Here is a 26,157-nt window from a genome sequence, read left to right on the forward strand (position 1 = left end):
GTCACCACTTGCCATTTCAGAAGGACACAGGGCCAGCTGTTTTTCCCAGTCCATAAAGGTTCCTCTGTGACATTAAGCACCAGTTTAGTTCAGAATAGGCTGATGGTGGAAAAACAGGTAGTTCACTTTGTTCTTTGAGTCAGTTGTGAACCACTGTTGTTAATTTACTGCTGCCTCAGGGTACACCGCATGATTCATGTGTATTGTCTCTGGCTAACAACATAAAAATATTTTTCTCTAGTTTAGCACCTTGGTTTTTGTTCATTTACTCTTGAAAACTCAGATTTCAAATAGTTAATTCAGCAAAATTATACTGTGATATATGAGAGAGGGAAATCCTAAGCAGAGACAATCAGAAAAGAATGAAACATTATTTATGGATGGCTTTAAAAATGTGGTATCGAGTGTTTGATAATTTTCTACATAGTCTTTGTGCATGAATTATTAGAAGTTATGGTTTTGATATACATAGATAGATGACTTATTGTTCCCACTGAAGACTCAATCTCATTGTAAGACACACAAATGACATAGATTGGAATGTAAAATCATTTTAAGAGTGACAATATGCAATCGGATATATATTGTTTATATACACATACATATACATGCTTTATATGAATAGTTGCTTGCTTTGTTACTATTGTAGCATTAAGCATCTTAAACTTGGCTGGCATTAGTGAACTGCTTCTTAGAGTTAGGTGTACCGTTAAGGAGGAAGTTCACAGAGGATGTTTTATGCCAAAATCATGAAGTGAAATGAAATTTTAGACATTTATGGGAGAAAGTGGCAAAGCTGTATATAAAATAGATGGTAGCAGAAGAAGTAGAATTTAAAATGCCAAGAGAGAAGAGGAGGCAAAAAAGGACAAAGTTAAGAAATGATAGGAAAAAATTGGTGCATGAAACACAAGAAGGTGGCAGAAGGATTACAAGAGTTGATGAGTGTGTAAAATTGTCCAATTTCCAAGATACTTAGGGGCTGATGTGCCGTTGTCAGAGAGAGAAGCTTTTGTAGATTTTCGTGTGTCTAATAATAATCTGCATCTTTAGCTGCATGAGTGCTTATAAAAATGACCCATATCCATTTAGAATCCTAAATGGACTCAAGGATCTTTGGTTTTTAGGCTGTTTTATGCTTTTGGAATTTTTACCCATTGTGATGAAACCTAAATGGAGATAAAACTAAAAACTGCATTTAGAATGGGCTGAAAGGGAATGGTTGATACGATGTAATGGAGCTTGAGAATAAATGAATCAAAATGAGAACCAAGAGCTTAAGTGAGCATTTAGCTGTGCAGGCAAAAAGGAAGAAAATTATCTTTAATGTGTAGAAGAAGCAGCAGAAAGATTTATTTATGATCTGGATTAGGAAGGCTAGGGAAAGGTGAAACAAAAATGACATTTTTATTACAGGCTTGAGTGACAGGGGGGATGCTGGTGAAGCAGTGCTTGGGTGGGAAGACAAAGAGGTCAATTTTGGCCATGTTAAGCCGATGGCATGCCAGCTAGGTGAGGTATCAGTGAGACAGCTGAGGTAGGAGATTAGGTAGAAGAAGAAAGGTAAGGAGTGGGAGGTTAATCTGTGATTTGTCTATAAAGCTGCTTATATGTTCTGTTTAGTAAATAGTTTTATTAAGCCTGTATCAGAATCATTAAAAAACCCCAAAAGCCATTGACGGTGACCAGATATTTTTAATAAAGGGTGCATTTATTGCGGATTTCATGACTTGAAGATAGATCTGCTCCCAGAAGTTCTTCTCATATCTTCTATTATTATAACACTGGGTTTGATTTATGTTTGAATGGAGACAGTGATCCATTAAAATAAATTGCCTGAATGTTTGCCCAGCAGATCGGATTGACTTTCATATGTGAAATTTAGTCGGTTAGACTGACAGGTTGCACTAAATAGAAGAGCAGTAAAACTATATTGTGTCATTCCTGCACTGTTTTCTTACTTCCCTTCTTCTAATATTGTATTCTGAATCTGCTGTGTCACACTGAGCATACAATTAGGTTTATTCCATTTCAGATGTTCAGAGAAAATGTATATTTTCTATATGATATATTCTATATTATGGAAAACTAAACAAGATGCTTTGCCAAGTACAGAGTAAATAAACTGCTTAAAGAATGTGATGATGTAATTGGCTTAATTTATATGTAAATGTGAGCAATGCTATTTTAGATTAGTGAAGCAAATTGCTAAAAGAGGAGTCTCATAAATATCGGCTTTTGAAGATTGGAGTCTGAATATTTAAACAGGAAAATTTTTTTGCAGGGAAATTTGATTTTCTGAATGCCATTTGAAGAAAGGTTGGGGTTTTTTTTCTTACCACCAGGGACTATTGGTTTTCAAACTGCTTCTCAGGAGCTTTGGATTTTCTTATTTTTCACTGTAATCAAACCTGCTGTAATTTCTATTAATGCGCTACATTTTTATTTGTCTTAGTTTTCCTTGCCTGCAGTGGTAGAGCAGCATCTATTGCTTTGAAGAATGTCAACAACTTGTCAGTCATTAATTGTTTTGTATTTGGTTATGTTTTGTCTGTGAGAGTATTAAGCTGATTTTACTGGGGGAGGGGAGCAGAGAGTTATTTTCTGTAAGGCATTCGTAAGGGTAAAATATTTCCCAGTGTACTGATGAAGGTTCTGTCTTCCAAAACATACATTAGAGTGTGTCCCAATGTGTATCTTTGGTGCACTGCTGAACATAGCAGCATACTTTAGCATGCTCTTTCTCCTTGACTTCAATTTAACTTTCTTGTTTCATCAAAGGCAATTTCAGACAAGAACTTTAAATGCCGGGAGAGGTAATGTTTGTTTTATGAAAATGAGATTTTGATTTGTCATCTGCTGGCACTTCAGTTCATGGCTCTTGAGCTATTCGAGTGCTCTGCATAAGCAGAGTCTTTGTGGAACTAGGAGACACCTTGAGGAACCGAGAAACAGTTTCTCATGGCAGCGTTGCCTCAGCCGAGAGGGAAAAACAGTGGTGTTACAACTGTTACACATGTACTTGGACAGAACTATTTATAAACACACGGTATAAACTATTGTGCAAAGACCAGGATAGTTGTAGATTTCATGCTTATGAACTGATCATCCCAGGGTAATGACTTAAGTAAAGACTCAGTCAGCAAAGTCTGACCAAATGTTAGGATGCTGGTATCTGTGAAAGAGATATTAGTAAAAGTATGCACATGGGGTGACATAAAAGAAATGGGAAGAGTACTAGGTAATAATTAAAATATTTTGTTTCAGATACTGAAATTCTTGAGTTGCTTTGTGGGTATGCAAAAGAAGCTTTATTGGTGTTAATTATTCATTTATTAATTATGATCATATATTGTTAGAGGTTTCAATTTTAGTGCTTGCTGTGCAAGGTATAGTCTTATAGTATAAGCACATACAAGTATGCTAGTGCATACTCATTTCCCTGGGAAAATATTATTAGCTGTTACTTTTTTCCAGTTAAAAAGTTCAGGGATATTTTGTACTCTGTAGAGCATGCTCTTTTTGATACTTAGCAAATTTACTTTTTGTCTGCCAATACATACTGGAGATCTCCAAGGTAGACTGAAATCAAATTAAGTATCCATTTTTCAGGAAATGAATGGAAAGTGGGTCGTGATATGGGTTGGCACAGATTAGAGCAAGGATTTGAAATAAATTTATTTCACTCTCACTAACAGGAAAAGAACTGGAGAAGAGTAGCTCTGAATCAGTTTAATGCGTGCAAGGAACGTGAATTTGAGGCATGTTATGAACATCTTCATTAATACTGATTAGTTCATCTGACTATATGATAAATCATATGCTCAAAATGTCAGTAAATTTACGTTGCAGCCATATGAGTGTCTAATCCACTGCTTTCTTCTCACTGGTCGTAGCATTAGAGTGCTGCAAAGAACCCATCTACGTGGATCCAGGTCTCCAGACTTATCTGAAAGGAAAGGAGGGGAAAGAGAGGGGGCGGAAAGGCAAGGTAATGGAAATATTAGAACAAAATTATTATTTTAAAAAGGGGTAAATGGGGTTGAAAGTATCTTGAGTCAGTTTTTTACAGTGTCTTCCTTTCACTAAGTTAAGTTAATGTTGCCTTTTTTTGAGTCCTAGAAAAGCAATATTGCCTTCCAAAAGTGCCAGTAGCACAAGCCAGCACATACATAATTTTCTCTAACTCCTAATTAATTTTATTCATTTCAGTTTCCAGTTCAGAGAGAAGGTATATGATATTGTTGTCTTGCTCCACTGGTATCCATTTCTGATAGCATAGGGCTTGTTAGAAAATGGATGCCACTTTATTTCAGGTGTTTCCAAAGAGACAACTACTTCAATGAAAGAAAATAAAAACTTTTTCTAAAGTCAAAGACAGAAATGTTTCTCTTGACTCACTCTTAGCCTTTTTAAAATTATACTGTCACAATGCCTGTGTGGTAGTCACTCCTCTGGTAGTCCCAGACTGAGAGAACTGTTTAAATGAAATATGCAGAAATACAGCTGGTTATTAAGTCATAAATACACAATTCCTGTGGATTCAGCCTTTTTTCCTACCCCTATGTAATTATTCATCCATTACAAGTTAGTTTGGTCATTATGGTTTACTGATAGGAAATCAGTTGTCCACCTCTATAAATTTTGAATTGTCTGTTTCTGTCCAGCTCAGGAATATTTAAGCTTTAGTCTCTGAAGGTTTAGGAGATAGCAGTTTAGTTATTTGGTCCACGTTTTCAAATTCCTGCTGATGTGACTGAATTCAGTGATTCAAGATGTTTTATTTTCCTGGCCACCTGAGAGTGATTATACAGCAGTTCCTCTATTAGGAAAGGTCACACCAGTTATGTCAGGCACATCCATAACTTTTAAAATATGTTTATAGCTGGTGTCCGTTGTAGTTACAGGGAGCATGATACATGTGTGAGCATCTGATCGTGCATCTGATGGATACAAAATGCGTGAGGATCTATGCCAGAAACTGGGGACCTGTCAAAATGCTAACCAGTTAATCTGAACTTTTAGTATATTAGATAGTCTGACAAAACAAAATGCCTTTTGTTTGAGCTGAATGTTTTCTCTCAGGAAAGTTCATTGCATTGATAGGAGAAAATATGAATGAAAATTATTGCTAGGCTTTGGTTTACTGAGCTGTCTGGGTAGCTGAAACTCCGGAATTTGTTAGAGAGATGTGTTTTTTTATGTTTGCTTTTGTATGTAAATGTTATTTCAGGTTTTGCATCAGAATTTCTAAGTTTGGATAGCCTTTCTGAGACATAAAAGTTTTACGTCTCTTTTCCATATCTGTTGTGCTTTCCTGGTCCAGACATTTCTAGGAGCTTCATATTTTTATTTATTTTTCTACAATAATACTTAGAAACAAAACTTAAAACACACAATGTTGTTTACTGTACTTCATATACTAATGGACACTAACAACTTCTCTGTTTCTAATAGATGGGATTAATGGTCTGGGAGCATCATCACAAGGGAAGTTTTCCAGGCTTAAAATATTAAATCTATCAATTTGAGTACTGTTAGTTCTATAACAGATAACTTCAGACCTTAAATTATGTTCCAGCACTGATGAGATGATTGAAAATATGCTGTAAGGGATTTTCTTAAAAGGAGAAACCAAGGAGGAAGGGGGGAAAAAAGGGGGATAATATTCTTTTTAGGATTGATCTGCATTTTCAAATGTTTAGACTATGAGAGAAACTTCTTTTGCGTATCCTGCTCTTGATAAAATTTAGTGCAATATATTTTGTCTGAGACTTCAATTCCATAAAAATATCGCAAATGAGATTTCAGGTGTTGGCTCAGATTCTTTCTTCCCTCCTACTTGTAGGGACAGGGAGCCCATCACGCTCTCGGAGGAGCTTGTTGGTGATACCTTAATTTTTCATAGGTTTTTGACAGCACATAGACTAAATAAATCCCTTTCATAAAGCATACTCGAGAGATTATCAGGGTTTACAGAATGGCACTTTCTTGCATGTAGTCTGTGGTCCCTCCGTCCCATTGGCTATTTTTCTCATAGCAGGGTGAAACAGAAATAGCAGGACCAGAAGGACTTGGGTTCTGAAAGATTCACGTCCTGCATCTGCTAAACTTTCTCCCTGAAGTAATCCCAGATCTCCTTTTTCATTCCCTCCCATATACTTTAAGGCCCACCACTGCACTGCCCTGCATCTCACTCCTCTGGAGCTGGTGTGGAGTTCTGCATGAGCCCGTCAGCCAGACGGAAGAGGTAAGGGTTACGTCCTCCCTGTATTCCTCTTGGGGCTGGGAGTGGCAGCTTTATGATTTTTTTCTTTGACCCAAAGATTTAGTCTCAGGAGCTGTAGAAATGCAATTAGTTTAAATCTTTGTGTTTCTCTTCACTCTGGACTCCTGGTTTAAAAGCCAGTGGGAGCAAAATCGACAGTGAGATAGCAAAGTCTGCTTTAAGTATAAAACATAGCAAAAAGCTACTAGCTTTGGTCACAGAAAGGCTAGGAGGCAATAGTATTCCTCTCACTTACAGGGAGAAGCTCTTGGGATATGGACAGGATGGGGCTTTCCAGAGGCACAGCCAGTCCCCAATGTCCCCCTGCAGTGGCAGCTCGGCTGCTTGCTGCCCCAAACTGCAGCTAAATGCCACCGCCTCATCCAAGGAAGCAGAGGAAAGAGTTGCTATTAACAATCATAATGACCTTATCAGATCAGTCTCAGTTTCAAAGGGATTCTGCCACTCTTCCAGTATCTTCATGAAAGCTGGCATCTTCTTCCTTTCCCCCAAGGAGTTAGCATTTCACACAAATCTATTTAACCAAGAAGCAGACAAGGATGAAAGTCCTTATATTGTTTAAGCTTCACCTTTACTGGCGACCCCAGAAGGATGAATTCGCTCTAGGGGAGAGCTGAATATTCTTTGCATCCTGATGTAAATTTCTGTCTCTGGGAAGGCTCATTGGTGGGGCAGGATCTGCAAATCCTTTCTAATTGCTCTTGTTCTTATTAAGGGCAAAAGCCAAGCTATTTTTCTTTCCCTCAAAGTTGAATCTCTAGAGGAAAAGAATTCTGGCAAGCCTTTTTGCCTCCAGAGACTGCAGTCCACAGTCCCCAAATGCTTATTGTTTCATAGCTTTGCAGTGGAAAGCATCCCCTGTTTTGCTTTGTGTGCTGAGACTTTGTCTAGTATTCACTTTTATTTCACAGAGTTTTAAATTTATGAGGGGGCATTTACTGCCTATGTCTGTCATGACAGAAGCCTAAGAAGCATGGAGGCTAGATGAACACAAAGCTCTCACCATGCACTGAAGTGGAGTTTGGGCTTTCCTTTGCATTGAGTGACTAGCACTCGGGTCTCTTTTTGCTAAATTGTAGCTGGGGAGAGAATTTGTCTGGGAATTTTACTTCCACATTTAAGCACACTTTCACAACACCAGTTACACCAAAGCTGTGATCTGAGGTCAGATCTTAATTTTCAGACAAGCAAAACCCCAGGACTTTTTCCTGTCTGCTCCACTGAATATGCATGCCTGACTGCTGGAACCTAAATGCTAGCAGTGTGTCAGCTCTTCTCAGCCAGCTTTAATTCATGTTTATGTGCAAGGTGAATAATGACGCATGCAGAAATGCTGTCACTTACGAGCTGAGAATCTGAAAGTAACAGGTTTTAAAACTGTCCCTGTGTTCTTGACTGTGTGATCACTACTGTTCCACTACAGAGTAAAGGCAACCAGCTTAGTTTAAATCTTTGTCCCCATATTGCGGACTCAACAGCCATAGACTCACCTCTCTGCTATGTATATGTAACATTTTTTGTGTCCTTATTTTTAAATTATGTGAGTGGGATTTACAGAAGTGCATATATCCATCCCAATTTCATTGCATTTGCAAAATTCCAATCAATTTGCTCCAATCTGGGAGCAAATTTAGATCAGAAATGTGTACTTTTGAGATTACCACCCCAGATGAGTTGCATTTTTCACACAGCAAACGCGTATTTCATAAAGCCTGAGGAATATATGACGGTCAATTTAATATTGTTGAAACATTATCAGTAACCTCCTACTTCCCATCTGTGGTTCTGAACTCTGCATCATTATGTTGATATTTCATGCTCTCCACTCCATTAACATTTAGGATGTGTAGTAGGGGCCAACACTTCTCCAAGCACAAGGAATTCAGCAAGATTACAGGATTGGCTTTTACAATGTACAATTTAAAAAGATTCACTGAATCTGAGATGCTACGCATACCTGTGGGTTTTTTTAATTGGTGAAGATAACTTAAAAGTGAAGCTACTCTGTGTTTTTAGAAAGGATTGCTGGATTACTAGTTTTTTCAAGAAGGATGAGATAGTTCTTGAACATTGGTGACAATTTATAAATTCTTTCTAGTTTGACAGTTAAGACTATAATTAAGATAAGAATGCTTTTTTAAGTTTGCAACAAGATTGCAATATACATTACTGTAAAGCCAATTTCTTATTACATAGCATTATATATCAACACGAGACAAGGTTAGACTGAGTAGTGTACAAATGCTTTCTGGAAAAATGAGTGGTTTTAAGGACTTGAATATTTGCTGTTGTGGATTTTGGAATGGAATTGTTCTGTAGTACGCAGTCCTGTTTTATTTGAAAATTAATATTTTACTTCTCTGGTTAAATATTGATTACTATTTCAACATTTTATGAATATTTTGTTTTCTCTGGGGACTTTCTATGCATTTTATCAGCTGAATAAATGAAATAATTCACAAACCAACTGCCTCTTGCTCTCGATGGCTTTAGGGGACCTTGTCATTCCCCATAGCCTTTTCTCAGGCCCAGCTGTGTGGCTCTGAAATCACTTGGCTGGTAATTAGGTATTTATCAGATTGTTTCTGAAAAGGGATGAGACAGTTATCTGACACAATTATCTTTGAAAATTGAATCCCTCTTTTCTGGTCCTGCTGAGGACATTCAAAGGTACTGTGAATGTGTAAAGCTAAATGCCTTTGAAAAACCCTTGCTTTTTTAGATCAGGTATAACAGAGGAGTCAAAATGCAGTCAAAGGAATTTTGTTTTAACCTTTCAGGCACTGAATTTTCTTTCTATCAAATGTTTCTTTTCCATGTGACTGTTTGGAAGTACTTTTGACAACAACCACTTTACTTCTTCAAACGTCCACTACTTCATAGTGTTTGAGCATTGACAATATTTCTTATGAATCAAGAAAGTACTAATTACATCAAGGCATTACTAATGATATTTTTTTGCCTGTTCAAAAAGTGATGAGTGTGTAGTTCTAGAAAAGCAACTTGGAAACAGGGTATTTCATATTGGGAAATCTGCAACAGATACAGTACCCAGTTTTTTCCAAGCACTCCCTTGAAAGTCTTGGTAGTTGAGACACAAGTTGTTAATTTAATATTCCAAAGGGCAAAAAGAGATACTGCATCAGTAATATAAGATACAAGAAAGTTCTTGCTTTGTTTGGAACATTCCTTGGTTGTATTTTCAAAAAGCACAAACTTTTTAACATTTAGCCAGCTCTTAAGAGTTGTCTGTTGGAAAAACAGGGCTCATTCCACTGTTACTGAATTTGTCATAAATTTAGATTAGAGTGCAAGCATATTCTTATTATTTTGAAGAGATAGCATTGCTTTTAACAAGTTCAAACCTCTTCGAAGGAACCTATTTAAGTCTGAACAGAAGATACTTGATTCTTGCATCACTTTTGTGCAAAAGGAGTTTATAGAAATGAAAGGTGGAAGTATCTGATATAATAGGAGTAGAGTATCACTTTCCTTCTTTCTTCCTGCCATTCACAAGTAGGAGCATCCCTAAAGGGAACTTTCCTTTTTACTTTTGTCATACTGTTTTCCAGACTTGAGAAAAGACAAGAAAATTATTTTATACCATACGCGTTGCTTTCTTCTGAGTAGGTATAGACTAGTATCTGATGCTTGGCAGTCTTGTAATTTGGGTTCAGAATCATGTTGAAGTTGTGTTTCCTAGTTGTTGAATAACAGACAGAAAAACAAAATCTCACTAAAACAGGGCAAAGCATTTAAAAGATAGCAACCTCATAGATAATCCATGTGTTTTGTTATAATTTTTATTCTCATGACTGTGTGCAAGTTCTTTGCACACACCCAGCCTCAGTCACTGATCTAGCTACTAACCAAGATTTTTTTTTTTCTTTCCCCTCCTTGCTTTATACCTGGTTTTGTATATGGTACCGCATCCAAATCCAGCTCTGAATTCAATTAATTTTCCCATAGGGTTTTCCATAGTGCTGTTACTACAAGATTTGCTTCACATTTGCTTGCTTGCCCTTATTAAGAGATGGTCCCTTATTATGCAGAAAGGGAGGCCCAGGTGGATTAAAAGTGATACAATTTTGAAAAATATGAAATTGCATTTAAAAAAAAAACCCAAACAAACCCAAACAGCTGTTTCAAAAGTCTTGTGGTTTAGAGTTGCATGGAGTGAGTCAGTTGAAGCTCCTGGAGACTGCTCCTTTGGCAGGCTTCTTTAATTATAGAGAAATTTGGTGTTCTACGAGCAAGAATTATGCCGGGCAGCCTGGCTACAATTGGGAAGAACAACTCAAAGTGTTGCTTTCCTCTAGGTTTGAAGCACAAGTAAATTTTAGTAGATTAGAGATGTCTCTAAAGCTACATTGCCTCTTCCTCTCACACAAGCGCTTGTGCGTGTGCACACACACAGAGTATCCTGCACTGTAAAGGTTTTAGCTAAGACCTTAAGATCTTTCCCTCTCACTCTCTTGTATAGCTGCTTGAGAGTGATGATACAAATAGCTTCACTTCTCCCCTCTCTTCCTACAGGTTTTAGCTATATCAGCAGTTTCAACAAAAAAGGCTAATTAACAGAATGAAATCACCTTCTGGATTTGAGGAAAGTTTTGTCCAATGAATTCACTGGTGAGTGTTACCAATTACATTTGGCCTCTGATTGCTCCCCTGAGAGTGACTGAATATAAAACAGAGAACAAAGCCTGCAATACTGCGGGTCTGTGCAAAATAATAGTTTGCAAGTTAGAATTGATTTTTGCATTCCAGGGGAATAATCAGCCTGAACACAAGCAGCAATACGATGACAGGCAATGGCTTACAACACTGCATAGCATATTTAAGCGTTAGTCTGTCTGTATGTTTTGCTTACCTGTGGGATCATGAGGTTATTCCCCAAAAAATGTCATCACAAACCTCCTCAACTTTCCATTTTTGACCATGCATTGAGGACTTTTCACAGGATAAGTGATTTTTCTAGTATTCATACACCTTTTTTTTTTTTTTTTTTTTTCTTTTAAGCCCTAAAAGACATGCCCAGCATACTATCTCTGTCCAGTCAGCTTCTCCTCCAGGACCATTTGATGCTGTTAGCTTTTCTAGTCACTCTACACTACAGCTTCTGAGCATTTTGTGACTAGTTTTCTGTGAGAGGTAGCCTTCCCTCATTCTGTGCTAGACACTTTATAATACTGCATTTCCTGAAACAGTATACGGATTGCTGATTTTGGTGCTGTGGTTCCCAAACAGAGAAGCAGGATAATTGCAGCTGAGGCAGGGAGGAGATCATTTAGTTCAATGCCCTGCTCAGAGCAGGGTCAGCCAGGGCGGGTTGCCCAGGTTTTGTGACTTATAAGGTTTTGCTTATAAGGATGGAATCTCTATCTGGGCTACCTATTCCACTGTCCAATCACCCTCACAGTAGAAAAGCTTTTTCTTATGTTTAAGTGGAATTTCCTGTCTTTCAGTTTGTGCCTTTTGTCCTGTCACTGGGCACCACTGACAAGAGCCTGGCTCCCTCTCTTTCATTCCCTGCCAGCAGGTATTTATCTACATGGATCAGATCCCCCTGAGCCTTCTCTTCTCCTGACTGAACAGTCCCAGCCTCTCCCCACATGACAGATGCACCCACCCCTTAATCATCTTTGTGCCCCTTTGCTGAATTTGCTCCACTGTCAGTCTTGTACTGGGGAGCCCAACACTGGACAAAGCACTCCAAATGTGGTCTCACCAGTGCTGAGGAGAGGGGAAGGATCACCTCCCTTGACCTGCTGGCAACACTCTTCCCAGAGTAGCCCAGGATACCTTTGGCCACCTTTGCTGCAAGAACACGTTGCTAACTCAACTTCTTGTCCAGCAGGAGCCCCAGCTCCTTCTTGGCAGAGCTGCTTTCCAGCCAGTTGGCCTCTAGTGTGTACTGGTGCCTTGGGTTATTCCTCACCAGGTGCAGGACTTGGGATTTTCCTTTGTTGAACTTCATGGGATTGTCCAGCCTGCAGATGTCCCTCTGGATAGTGGCACAACCATCTGTTGTATCGGTCACTCCTCCCAGTTTTATGTCATCTTCAAACTTGCTGAAGGTGTACTCAGTCTCACTGTCCAGGTCACTAGTAAAGATGTTAAACAGTATCGGATCCAGTAGCAACCCCTGGGGTACAGCGCAAGGGACTGGTCTCCGGCTGGACTTTGTGAAATTGATAATGATCCTTTAAGCCTGGCAGTTCAGCCAGTTTTCAATCCATTTCACCCTCTGGTTATCTAGCTTGTACTTCATCAGCTTCTTTATGAGGATCTTACAGAAGACAGTGTCAAAGACCTTCTTAAAGTCGAGATAAACAACATCCACTGGTCTCCCCTTACCTACCAAGCCCATCATGTCATCATAGAAACCAGAAAGCTTTCATGGTTAAACATGATTTCCTCTTCATAAAACCATGTTGACTGCTCCTGATCACCTTCTTGTCCTTCCATGCATATGGAGATGGTCTCCAGAATAGGTTCATCCATCACCTTCTGAGGGACTGAGATGAGGCTGACAGGCCTGCTCTTCCCTGGATCCTTCATCCTGAAGATAGGGGTGATATTTGCTTTCTTCCAGTCCTCAGGAACCTCTCCTGGTCATCACAGCCTCTCAAAGCTAATCAAGAGTGGCCTTGTAGTGATGTTGGCCAGCTCCCTCAGCTCTCATGGGTGCATCCTGTCAGGTCCCAGGGACTGGTGTGTGTCCCCAGGTAGTTTAAGTGCTCCCTAACCTGATCCTCATCCACTGAGAGCAACTCTTCCTTAGTCCAGACTTCCTCTCTGATTTCAGGGGTCTGGGATTCCTGAAAGCTAGTCTTTCCAGCAAAAATTGAGATAAAAGGCGGCGTCAAATACCTCAGCCTTTTCCATGTCCTTTGTCCCCAGGTCCCCCACCTCATTTTCCCTGGTCTTCCTTTTGCTGCTTATGTACACTTGTAGAAGTCCCTCTTGTTGCCCGTCACATATCTTGCCAGACTGACTTCCAGGTGGGTTTTGGTTTTCCTAAACCCAGCCCTGCACGCTCGGACAGTGTCTCTGTATTGCTTCTGGCACAGCAGGCAGAAAAGGCAGAGACCAGTAAGCGCTCAGTAGCCTGATCTGACTCCTTGAGAGAGACCAACAGCCTGGGGGGTCAGGCAGGGGCAGGAGCCTGCAGAGCACTGTCAGTTTTCTCCAGTGGCCCCAATTCACAGAACAACTGGAAATCATTGTTTTACAGTTAATGGGATTGTTTGGATTTTTTTGTTTTGCTTTCCCTTTACACTACTTAACACTCCACTTCATGCTTCATATCTTGCATTGCACATTTATTGCATTAGAAATATATTGCTTCCTTACACAGAAATCACGTTCTGTTGCTCACTGTCTCACTTATGTACTCCTCCCTGAGGAAAACTTCTTTAAAGTTATCCCTTACCCAAAATTAATCTCAGTTTATAGCCAGGCACATGAAGGAAACGTTAGAAATTAGCAGAACTTCTGGTAGAGAGAGTGTTTATGAGACTGAGACTGGTGGGAGAAAAGATGTTTCTTTTGTCATAAATTTGTCTCCTCACACTGAGCTCTCATGTATAGGCAGCATAGTAGAGGGTATTTAGGGTTTAGGCTACAGCTTATGTCATATACCACAGTTTGTCAGGCTGATACTGCTGTTTGGGTTTCTGCTACAGTCTTTCAGTATCAGTGGATGAACATGGACACAGCAGTTTTTTCTTTGAATTATACTAGGTGAACTATTCCTATGGTACTGCTTAGGCAGTAAATATACCATACAGAAAATCAAGTCAGTTAAAATCTAGGTAAGACTGTTTTACATATAAGTTTGTCATCTTCCAGCTTAGAAATGTAAATTGAGCATATTCAATCCATTACTATTATTATTAATAATAATAATAATAATTTTACTATTTGTTTTCTTACTGCATTTAAAAAAAACAACCCACAGCTTAAAATAAGTAAAGTATAAATCTTGCATCACAATTGTTAAAACTGACCGAACAATTGGTTCTAAAAAAGCAAATGTTTTGGAATACTAAAAGATTAAATAAGGTGAGCTTCATGAATGTCTGCTGCAACTGTCACTGAAAGGATCACAGTCCAGATCCATAGATGCTCTACACTGATAACTACTCTGGTTTAAATAGATTTTTATTTTTTTAGCTGCTTTGATCTTAGTAGAGTTGATTTACTTTATAACAGAAAAGGAGCTGGCCAGACTTTCTTCCCCTAGTTCATCAACCCTCTGTCATTCTTGCTCCTAAATGGAAACAGTTGAGACAATGTATGGCAGTGCTTCCTTCTCATCCTCCTGGAACTCCAAATAAATTTAGTTTAACAAAGACAGGATGTTTAAAATAGCAGAGGGAAGTTCTTAATTTCAGTGATCTATAACTTTACTGATGATAATGCACAGGAGGAGTAAGTTTAGAAGTAGTGTCAGTCTAAACAGAGATGACCAAGCTGGTCACAAGCAGTGTTCCCCAGGGCTCTGTGCTGGGGCCAGTCCTGTTTAATATCTTTATCAGTGATCTGGATGAAGGGATCGAGTGCACCCTCAGTAAGTTTGCAGACAACACCAAGTTGTGCGGGGGTGTTGATCTGCTTGAGGGTAGGAAGGCTCTACAGAGGGACCTGGACAGGCTGGATCGATGGGCCAAGGTCAATTGTATGAGGTTCAACAAGGCTAAGTGCAAGGTCCTGCACCTGGGCCACAGCAACCCCATGCAACGCTACAGGCTTGGGGAAGAGTGGCTGGAAAGCTGCCCAGCAGAGAAGGACCTGGGGGTGTTGGTTGACAGCCACCTGAATATGAGCCAGCAGTGTGCCCAGGTGGCCAAGAAAGCCAACAGCATCCTGGCTTGTATCAGAAATAGTGTGGCCAGCAGGATTAGGGAAGTAATTGTGCCCCTGTACTCGGCACTGGTGAGGCCGCACCTCGAACACTGTGTTCAGTTTTGGGCCCCTCACTACAAGAGAGACATGGAGGTGCTGGAGCGTGTCCAGAGAAGGGCAACGAAGCTGGTGAAGGGTCTAGAGCACAAGTCTGATGAGGAGCGGCTGAGGGAACTGGGGTTGTTTAGCCTGGAGAAAAGGAGGCTGAGGGGAGACCTTCTTGCTCTCTACAACTACCCAAAAGGAGATTGTAGGGAGGTGGGTGTCGGTCTCTTCTCCCAGGTAACAAGTGATAGGACGAGAGGAAATGGCCTCAAGTTGCACCAGGGGAGGTTTAGCCTGGATATTAGGAAATTTTACTTCACTGAAAGGGTTATCAAGCATTGGAACAGGCTGCCCAGGGAAGTGGTTGAGTCACCATCCCTGGAGGTACTTAAAAGACGTTTGGATGAGGTGCTTAGGGACATGGTGTAGTGGTGGTCTTGGTCGTGTTAGGTTTACGGTTGGACTTGATGATCTTAAAGGTCTTTTCCAACCTATACGATTCTGTGACCAGATAACTGGGTGTCAGACTAATAGACATTAGGACTTTATAACAAAAGGATTGAAAGTATGGGAAGGTCCATCCAATATCAGGAGGCCTAACAATGCATGACAAGCTTTACAAAATTTTCTGCATTCAAAATGAGTTAACATTGCTTCAAAAGGAACATTTTCTATTTTTTCTGCTTTCAGTGAAATTTTGCCAGTCCACTCCAAAATGGCCTTTGGGTACATGGCAGATCAAAATTCTGTCTCATCCTGTAGGTAAACAATCTTCTTTAGCATAATATTTACCAAAGTGCATAGATTTTATAAAGGAAAATTATTTTTACAAGTTAAAATCTTAATTGCCTGACCTTTGTGTCCCTTTTTTCTATTCAACATATTGTCAAAATCAAGTCTTGCCAAGCTGGTTACCATTTCTGAGAGAAGCAACAATAATAATCAAATTGTAAAAAACAAACAAACAAAAGAAATGAAAAGAAAACCAGCATTGGTTTTGGTCTTGTCTCAGTGTCTTTGCTGCTTTGCTTCTGATGCTGAATGCTGCACTGGCTATAGTGATAAATAGCACTACACTTGGGAAGTGGAAGACAATAATTGATTAGACCCTTTCCCTGCATTTACCATAGTGCTTCTTTCCCCTCTGGGTTTGTGCAGTTTAATTTGCCATTGATTCTTTAATGATTATAATGTCATAGAGGAGCCAGTGTTTATCTTCATTGTGCACTCTGGACAACTCATTGGACCTGAATGTTTTCTTGCACATTCTGGTGTAGATCTGCAGTCATTTGATACGGAGTTAAGTGAGGTCTCAGGCCAGCTGAAGTTTATATGGTGAGTGCATCCTTCTTCTGTCACTGGCAACATCTAATTAGTGCCAGTCCTTATTCTGCAATGTTAGTTTTGTATTTCAGACACTGCAAGACTAATTGCAGAGAAGGACCAAACACAGAAACATTTAGCTCAGTTATTATAATCAAAAGTTAAATGTTATGACACTGAGAAATTTGTATATGAACAGAAGTTCTAAATGCATGTGGCAGATGCTTCATGGGCTTTTAGTATGTACTAAGGGAAGCAGTGTTTTAAATTGCCAGCTGAATCCCTTTGGTTGTGATACACTTCTGTGGGTTTCTTCCACTTTAGTGTAGTACTCGAATTGCAGACTGTGGCAGTAGACTATGATAAGAAAGATCTTGTTTCTCTTCTGCTGAACTCAACTTCTATCTGAAAACCATCTTCCATTCTGATGACATCTTTTTCTACTTTATCTTCCCTGTGATCAGGGCTACTATTTCAGAAGAAAGCACTATACTCTGAATATAGAGAATTCGCCTCCTATTCAGGTTTGTTTTCAAGGAATATCTACAAGAATTGTTTTTAAACTGTAGACTAAAAAGCTTTGTTTTCATATTAAAATTATTGGGCTTCATTAAAGCCATCTTCACTGAAATTTTCTGTAAGAATAATGTTTTTAATAACACTGAAATAATTTTAGGTTTTAGAATTAAATATTATATTTCAAGCATAAAACATAAGCAGAATTAGAGGGCAGAAAACATTTTCACAAGCAAGCCAGGCGGTTAACATCTGAGCTCCCTGTGGAGCTCTGTCATACAAAGGGATTAAAAAGAAGTCATAGTCTACCGATTAAGTAAATGGAAGAGAGAGTTATGGAAAAGACAAATCTTTGGATTCATGCATGGGATGCCTTCACAGATAGGGCAAGTGCCATAAAGTATGTTGCTGGGATTCATCTACCCCCCTCCCTTCCCCCCCCACCCCCAGCTTTATGGTTGTGGTGGGTTAACCTTGGCTAAAGAGCAAAATTTATTGCTGATTAAAATAGAGTTGGATGGTGAGAGAGACAGACAAAAACTAACACACACCTCCCCCCTGCCAGTTTTTCCTAGGCTCAATTTTACCCCTTCATCCCCAACTCCTCTACCTCTGCCCCCCCCCCCCCCTCCAATTCTTTCCCTGGAGTGGTGCAGGAGGATGGGGAATGGGAGGCTGTGGTCAGTCCATAACAGCTCCTCTCTGCCTCTCCTTCTTCCTCCTCACACTTCCCCTGCTCCAGTGTGGTTACTTCCCATGGGCTGCAGTCCTTCAGGATAAACCTGCTCCTGTGTGGGCTCTCCATGGGCTGCAGCTTCCTTCAGGGCATGTCCACCTGCTCCAGCCTGGAGTCCTCCATGGGCTGCAGTGTGGATATCTGCTCCAGAGTGGTCCTCTCCATGGGCTGCAGAGGAATCTGCTCTGGCGCCTGGAGCACCTCCTCCCCCTCCTCCTGCTTTCACCTTGGTGTTCCCTCTCCTGTTTCTGACCCTTTTTTTCCCTATTCCTCTGCCTATCTGGCATTTTTCCCTTTCTTACACAGGCTTTCCTGGAGGCACCATCAGCTTGGTTGACAGGCTCAGCTGTGCCGTGAGGTGGGTCTGCTGGAGCTGGCTGTGTCTGGCAACCGGGCAGACGCTGGCCTCTCCTCAGAGAGGTCACCCTGCAGCATCCCCTCCACCTGCACCTTGCCACATAAACCCAATATAATTTGGTCCACAAATCAAATTCTGCCTCCAAAATGTGTGATCTTAACTCCTATTGAGATCAGTAGGAGTTGTGTCCTGCCACTGGATGGGAACACTTAGACTCTTACTAAATCTTTGAGTCCTTGAATGATTTTGCAACGTGTATTAATGAAATTATTCTTTCACATTGACATATATCGTGTGAGCACCTCACATTATAATGACAAAGTAAATCCTTAACTGAAAGTGTTATTTTTTTGTTTGGTGAACCAAATTCAATGGGCTGCCTCATCAGCTTTGAGTTAGAAACGACATTCAGTCTTGTATTTGCAAGCAGAAAGTGCAGATGAAGAAACTGTGGGAATTGAAGCCAACGTGGTAAATAGTTTTATAAAGCAAGCCTTTATTACTGTACAGAGAAAGAGATTGATATTCCAAAGGCCTGAAGTTGCAAATCCTCATTTCAGTCTTGGAGTCACATCATGAATAGCATTTAGAGCAGTATGTAACACCTTGGCCATTAATTGCCATTAACTCTGCCATTAAGAGCTGTCAAGCTGTTTGCAACAGAAGAGCAGTCATACAAGTGATAGGGGAAATTAAAAGAATGGGAATGGAAGGAACTGGTTTTTTGTCTGCAGTGCAGATGAAGGGAGAAAAATGAAGAAAAAAATATTTTGTAGGATTCAGGTAATGGCAGTAGTAGGAAATGGAGTATTATTATTTCTGGTTGCTAAGATAATAGAAGTGCAGGTATAACAAGACGCAAATGTAAAATGCAGCATGTGTAGGTGATTGAATCTATTCATATTCAACATTTGTACATTTTTGAACATCCGAAAATATCAGATGACACCGAATACTCCAAGTAATGATGCAACTCTGCTATCTGCAGTCATTAAATATATATTAGGTTTACAGCTGAAAATTCTCTGTCCCAGCAGACTGAAGAAGTGACTGACGGCACCATAGGTTTTTTCACATTTCAGCTTGTATTGAGATAAAGGCCCTTATAAAAAAATAACAAAACCCAAATAAAACCAAAACCAAAATAAACCAACCAACCAACCAAACCCAAAAGAAAACACTAAACCCATTTACTTACAGATTGTGTGTACTTAATTAAAGAGATTGTCTAAAAAACATCTTACTGGTTTTAGAAACCTATCATCATCTAAAAAACACTGTATGTTTTTTAGAAACCTATAGAGGAAAAGCATTTTGAACAGGTTAGTATGCTGTAAACAAGGCCTGAGGAGTTCTGGCAAAGTCCGTACTAAGCACTAACGTAGCTGAAGCATAAGAAACGAGTAGGATGAGCAGAGATTATTTTTCAACATTGGTAGAGTTGTGAATTCTTTTCAACCTACAGTTGTGGTGGTCAGAAAAATGAGTGTAAAAATCACATTTTGATTCAAAAGATTTTCTTCCTTCATAAGATTCCCTTTTCCTGCCAGTCAGATGAAAATTTTCTGCCCTTAAGAACACAGAAACTCACCAGAAAGTTACCTTAACTGTTCAAGTTATTACTGGGTAAAATCATCCCTAATCCTCATTCAGCAAAACACCATATCATAAGAAGAGGTCTAGTTTGTATAGAAAGCTGAATAGCATTGAAGCATTTTCAACTTAGGAAATTGTTTAAGTATTTCCTTTAAGTTCCCCTTGAACTGGGATGGATTAAACCTACACTTAATTATCTTGCTGAATTGAGCAATTTCTTTAATAACTTGGGTTACATGACCAAACAGCGTGCAGCACTTTAAAAATATACGTGTGCACTATGGGGCTCTTCATGTCTCACTTCAAAACATATTTTGGGGTTGTCTGCTTTGCAAGGATAGTTAATATTCTGGTTGTGGTTTACAACTTCCTAATTGTTGGAAAATTTAACATCATTTTAATAGCTAAAACTGTATTGAAACCAGCATACTTCATAGAGTTACACTGGGCAAAAATATTTGGAAGTACCTTAAATTTATCATTAATTTGTCTGTTCTTATTTGTATTGCAGGTAACATTTACGTTAGCGCTGCTGAGCTGGTGTAATGCAAGGAAGGGCACATCATGAAATGGAAACATTATCCTTTTTTGGTCGTAGTAGCTGTATTCAGCCTTTCCAGATGCCATCAGTTACTGGGTCAGCTCATTCCAGGTAGGTACCTTTTATTTAAACATAAATGTTCATGTTTTTAGGAATCATTTTTATGCCGTCCGTGTGAATATGTGCATGTATATACCTGAAGTTCTCTCTCCATGTATTAATGTGTGTGTGTGTGGAGTTAAGAACTTTATGAGCATAACTGCATATTTAAAACACAGAATTTAATGTGCTGTATTGTCTATGCTTCAATGAGTTGCTTTTTTCTATTGCAAGGAAGATATAGAAAAGGAGTGGCCTGAAAATATAAGTACGAGAAGGTTAAGGTGGCTATTAAAGCATTCCTTTGATTAGCACTGTTGGTGAAGGGAGTGCAGAAACAGACCTGAATATCAAAGAGACTAGGAAATCTACAGAGAACCTTCCTGAAGAAGAAGGAAAATAGCAGCAACTGTGAAATATCTGTAATGCAGTGTTTTCAGTGAAGTCCTAGAGATCAGGGATCATCCTGGTGCTTGCATATGGCAAGTCTTACTAGTGGAGAGAGGAGTAGTAATTGTGTGTATAAAATGGCAAGATACTATCCAACTTTAAAGAGAAGGTGGTGGTAAAATAGGTAATCTGTATCACTTGATCAGTGAACAGTGGATTTTTATTGAACTAACATACAGGAAACAAAATCTGTTTTGTTGTGTTGGGGTTTTTTTTAAGAATAAATCTGTAAAAACAGCATCTGAGTCGTTCTGAATAATCTTCGATATTTTTTAGGAAAAACCCAAACAAACTTTGATCAGTACTGCTAATAATGTACAACCTTTCAGTAAAATGTAGGAAAACACAATAGACATATAAAAAAGAAAGTGGCATGCTGAGTTTTGGTGGCTGTTTTTTCTGCTTTGCATCTGAATAATAACAGAAGACTCTACTGGCTGGTTTTCTAAGTTGAATACGTTGTATGTGCAGAATTTTGCAGCTATACCATTCTTCTCCATATATCTGTGAGCAACTGGTTCAAATATAGACCACTGAATGAAAAGAGAAAGGAAAAGGTTTTTTTTTTTTCCAAGGGTTTGATGACTGATAATGAATGGTGGTTCATGGAAAGTAAATTAAGGGAATGAATTGATTTCCCCCCCCCCCCCCCTCGTTTTGTTGGTTTCAAATGTGTTATGTAGGAGATGAAAAAAGACTCCAGAATAAAGGAAGATGTAAGTTAAAATTATCATTTTAAAAGTTTGACCTTGGACTTCAAACATAATTTCAAAGCAATTTACCTGTCACAAAGACATCTACTGCTCTTTTTAAAAGGAAAGCCTGCAGATCCAAATGTATTTGCATGATAGCTACCTCCATCCACTTGCATTGGTTTCAATTTAGTCATAGTTTTGTAGACTTTACTAAAAAGGCTGTTTGCATTGTATTACTTTTTCCGTCAAATTAGTTTCAGAATAAAATCACAGGTGGCATTTTGACTTTGTCCCTGCTTTGTAATTTTCATAACAGACCTCAGACTTGAACCAAGAGATTACTCTACTTGGCCAGACATCAGCATGCTCAGCCTCGCTGGCAGGGTGCCAGCAGTGTGATTATCACAAAAGATCAAATAAAGCAGGATTTTTTTTTTCCTTTAAGCAGTTCAGCCATTCATTTTGCTCTTTTCATGTCTTTTCCTTACAAAGGCATGTCTCTTTTTTTTTTTTAAATGCACAGAAAGAGAGAGACCTGTGCAAAATCTCAAACTTTTTCCTCCATTTAATGGGAAAAAAAAAATAAAATGGTTCTTTGGAATTCTGCTGTGTCCATAAAAAATATCAATACAGCAATAGGTAACAGCTTTTTCTGAGGATTGCTAAAAGCACTAAGCAGCTAAAACGTATGTGATCATAGTACTACTAAATTAAGTGTGTTATTTTATTTCAATAAAAACCATGCTTTCAAAATAACAGACTCAATGAAATTCTTTTTAGATCATGTTATTAGAAACCTTTAAGAAATGAAATGTTATGGTTTCAAACTCTCCAATTCTGCCTTATCTAAAAATTGAAAATTGTTCCAGCTTATTGATGACATAGCTTTAATTTCATATGACAATCTATCAGAAATGTGTTAAAGCTTACCCTCAGAACTGGAATTTTCAACTTCAGTAAAATGTGATGAATTTTAATGGTGGTCTTAGAACTTTGAAACATTTATTGTAGTTTTTGCTGAATCTTTTCATATATTCTTGTTGAGTCTCACTCTTTTGCATATGGGGTCCACAGGGAAGTACTGTCTCCCCCCTTTATTAAAATCATGGCTGAGCCTTTCATCTCATGTCATTACATCCTACCTCTAATTCACATATAAAATACACTTGCAATTCCACTATGGCTGTCTCCTGAGGCTTAAAGTATCTCTGCCTTGGCACATCTTTATTTAATCAGGGGTTGAACATTATCTGGCAAAGATGTGATTTTTCTTTCCAGTTGCTCTGCATATTTAAAAGCTGGAAAACTTGATAGCTGATTTTAAAGTGCACTGATCTAAGAAAACATGGCATTAACTAATGCTATATTATGTTTAGATGCATAAGTTGAGCTCTATGTTCTCAGTTAAGTCATTGAAGTGTTTTAAAGTTACCAGTTACTACCTTGTCAAAAGAGCATAGAACTATAAATTCCACATGCAGCAAAAGATTGTAATAATTTTAACTGAGAAATTTTTTTTTAACATCAATAGAAGTGAGTGCAAGCTTTCAGATTTGCGGTCTGTTAATAAAGACAGTAGGAGCATTCCTCATGGATTTGGTTGCACTTGGGATCAGGTCCTTTAGCAGGGAGTATTGTGGAAGTGCCCTCCATCTGAACTGGAACAGATGCCGGATATGTGGGATCTAGTCAATCCTTGAGCTTTACAGAGCTATCTAGACAAAGAAAGCCTTGTGAAGCCATGTAATGACAAATTTTGAACGTTCCTGGTAGATTATTAATAGATTTTTGAAACAAATTTCTCTGTAGATCTTGGAGAGAGGAGGACGAGGAGAAAACCTCTTTTGAACCCAGAATTTTGAGAAATTTTGATAGAAGCTTGTAGACCTCTGTGGTCTACAAGTGCTGTCTCTCAGTACTTGAGCAAAGACTGATGTTTCACTAGAAAGCATGACATATTCCCATCATTTTCAAGTAAAAAAAGATTGCTTTTCTGATACTTTTTTTAACTTTTAAATCTGTGAAGTGCATTGTTTCCCCAGGAAATAGCTTTCCTTTAGGAGATGCAGATATATAACAAAGCATAAGATATATAAAACTTATATAGTAAAATGCAAATTTGAGAAATGTGTTTCACTAGCGTAAGTTTAAAAAGACCAACCACAAAACAACTTTCTCTGATAGAGAATTATTGAATTGATAGAGAAGCTTATTGAAATTCTGAAGAAAACCAGTCCAGGATTTGACCTCTTCTGGGGTAGACAAGAATATTTTAGATTTCCTTTTTCCTAATACTTCTTGGCTTAGTAATGAAACATTACAGGAAGTACATTCACTCTCGTAGCTTGTTTGCCTGTTTCAACAGGAGACAGTTGTTATTCGTAATGAAACTTTCATAAATTCAAATTGTCTTTTTTACTGCCTCTAACATGCTAAGGTGTAAGCAATCATTTTTGGAATCTGAAAACTTACCTCAGAGCTTTTCTCAAGTTAATCATAATTCAGTAATATAAGTAATTAAATTGTTTGGTGTGATTTTTTTAAAATCACTGTTAACTTTTCAGTACTCAAGACTGTGATCTGGCTAGTGAAAACAAGATTGTAGTTTTCCCCTGTAATCTGCTTGTCAAACTACTGAATTTGTTGTCTGAATGTGATACTTTGGGTTTATATATGTGATTGATGCATTTTGACAAGAAATTCTATATTCCTCTGGTTTCCCTGCAACCTGTGAAGGTACCTTGAGAAAATGGTTTCTAGCACTGAAAGATCTTCATTTGCTGCTTCATAAAGAAGATCACTGTCTCGTATAATGTAATGTATACTCACTCATTCTTCTGTACTTTTTAAGTGCCTGAATGAATTTTCAATCAAATATCCAAAATAAATCTCTCAATGATCTGAATAAGGCATTGAATAGTTCAGGTGAAGAATTTAGCTAGTTTTATGGTTGTGCAGGTTTTCCTGAGAATAATGGTCAAAAAGGAAATGTTCAGCCAAACCCAACCTATAGTTTTAACTATTGACTGTCTTTTGGCACAGGCTCAGAGGCAAAGAGAATTGGATGCTCAAATTCCATGTAAGCCCCTGATTGTGAAGCTGTAAAGGAAGAGTGAAGACTCATTAAACTAAGGAAATTAAGTGACCAGTACTCCCTTGACACTTGTCAAAGAGCAGGGGATATAGATTTAAATTCCTTCAGTTGGGAGGTACTTGAGGATAGTTTTCACCCTTTCTGAGCAAGTGATCCAACAGCTGAGCTCATATTTTAAAAAGATGGCAGTTTTGTTGATTATAATTTTATATTCTTTTAAAGTAAAGTGATGTTCATAACTATTTTGTGATGAGCCAGTAAGCATTTCAGAGCACCTGAACAGGAAAGCCTAGTTTGTAGGCCACAGGGGAAATAAGACAAAGGATAGAAGCCAAAAAACTTGAAACTTATGTAAAGCTATGCCTTCTCAGGAACAGAGCTTGAGAGGAATGTTAACTCTCAAGATGGAAGGACATGATTTAACAGGGTCAAATTTTTAAATATAGGTCCCCAAATTCCATGAAAATTCCACTTATTCTTTCATTGAATCTGAGCCCAAATAAAGATAACCTTTTGCTATTTTTGATTGAAGACATACATATAAATATAAGACTGGAAGTGTGTAGCTCTGATGCAGGAACACTCATAGAATCATGAAAAATATTAGGTTAGAAGGCACATGGAGGGCATTTAGTCTGATTTTTTTTGCTCAAAACAGTGCTATCTTCAGAGTTAAATCAGGTTGCACAGGGCCATGTCCAGCTGCGTTCTGAGCACCTCCAGAGATGGAAATTTCATAACCTCTTTGGGCCACTCTCAAGGTGAATTTTTACTTCCATTTAGAGCCAGCTGGAACTTTTTGTATTGCAATTTGTGACCCTTGCATCTTGTCCTTTCATTATGCACTTCTGAGGAGAGTCTGGATCTCACTTCTGCAAAACTTTATTTAAGGTACTTGAAGACTGTAATTAGACCACTACCTTAGACTTCTGTATGCTAAACCAAACCATCTTCTTTAGCCTCTCTCAGTAGCTCACATGCTCCAGCCCCCTAACCATCTTAGAGGCTCTCCTCTGGGCTCTCTCCCATTTTTCTGTTTCTCTCTTGGAGTGAGTGGCCCAAAATTAGATGCACTCTTCCATGTGCAGACTCATGAATGACAACTGGAGGAAACTAATCACCCCTTGACCTGCTGATTGTGCTCTCACTAAAGCATCCCAGTATGTTGGTATCCTTCCCCAGGTCAAGGGCACACTGCCAGCTCAAATTCAGCTTACCAACCAGGACCACAGATTCACCTCTGTCATGTTCTTAAGTTTCCATCATATAACTTCTACTGTAGAAAGGATCATCTTGGAGGAACTGTTCTGTTGACAAACTGTAGTGGCAAGAAATACCATGTTTTGGTGCACATTGTCCAGTAATTTTGTTTTCACGGGCTTTATGAAATGTCACTCTTGGCCATAAATTACGTTTTTGTGATCCTAATGTAATATAACTGTGACAAATGCATCTCTAAGTGACGTGCAGCAAGGGATGATGATTTAATGTATTGTTTCCAG

The 26,157-nt window shown here is 38.7% G+C and overlaps 1 protein-coding gene across 1 annotated transcript in view; it reads left to right on the forward strand.

Moving 5' to 3' along the window:
- The window catches only part of ROBO1 (roundabout guidance receptor 1), a 743,951-nt gene that overhangs the window by 75,357 nt on the left and 642,437 nt on the right, over window positions 1-26,157 (forward strand). Inside the window, exon 2 of the mRNA XM_072886039.1 lies at window positions 20,288-20,428. Within this exon, the coding sequence (XP_072742140.1) occupies window positions 20,341-20,428 (88 nt within the window). The 5' untranslated portion in view covers window positions 20,288-20,340. The remainder of the gene's footprint in view (window positions 1-20,287; window positions 20,429-26,157) is intronic.

The sequence above is a fragment of the Ciconia boyciana genome, chromosome 1 (assembly GCF_034638445.1).
Source record: "Ciconia boyciana chromosome 1, ASM3463844v1, whole genome shotgun sequence".
NCBI classification, from domain to species: Eukaryota; Metazoa; Chordata; class Aves; order Ciconiiformes; family Ciconiidae; genus Ciconia; species Ciconia boyciana.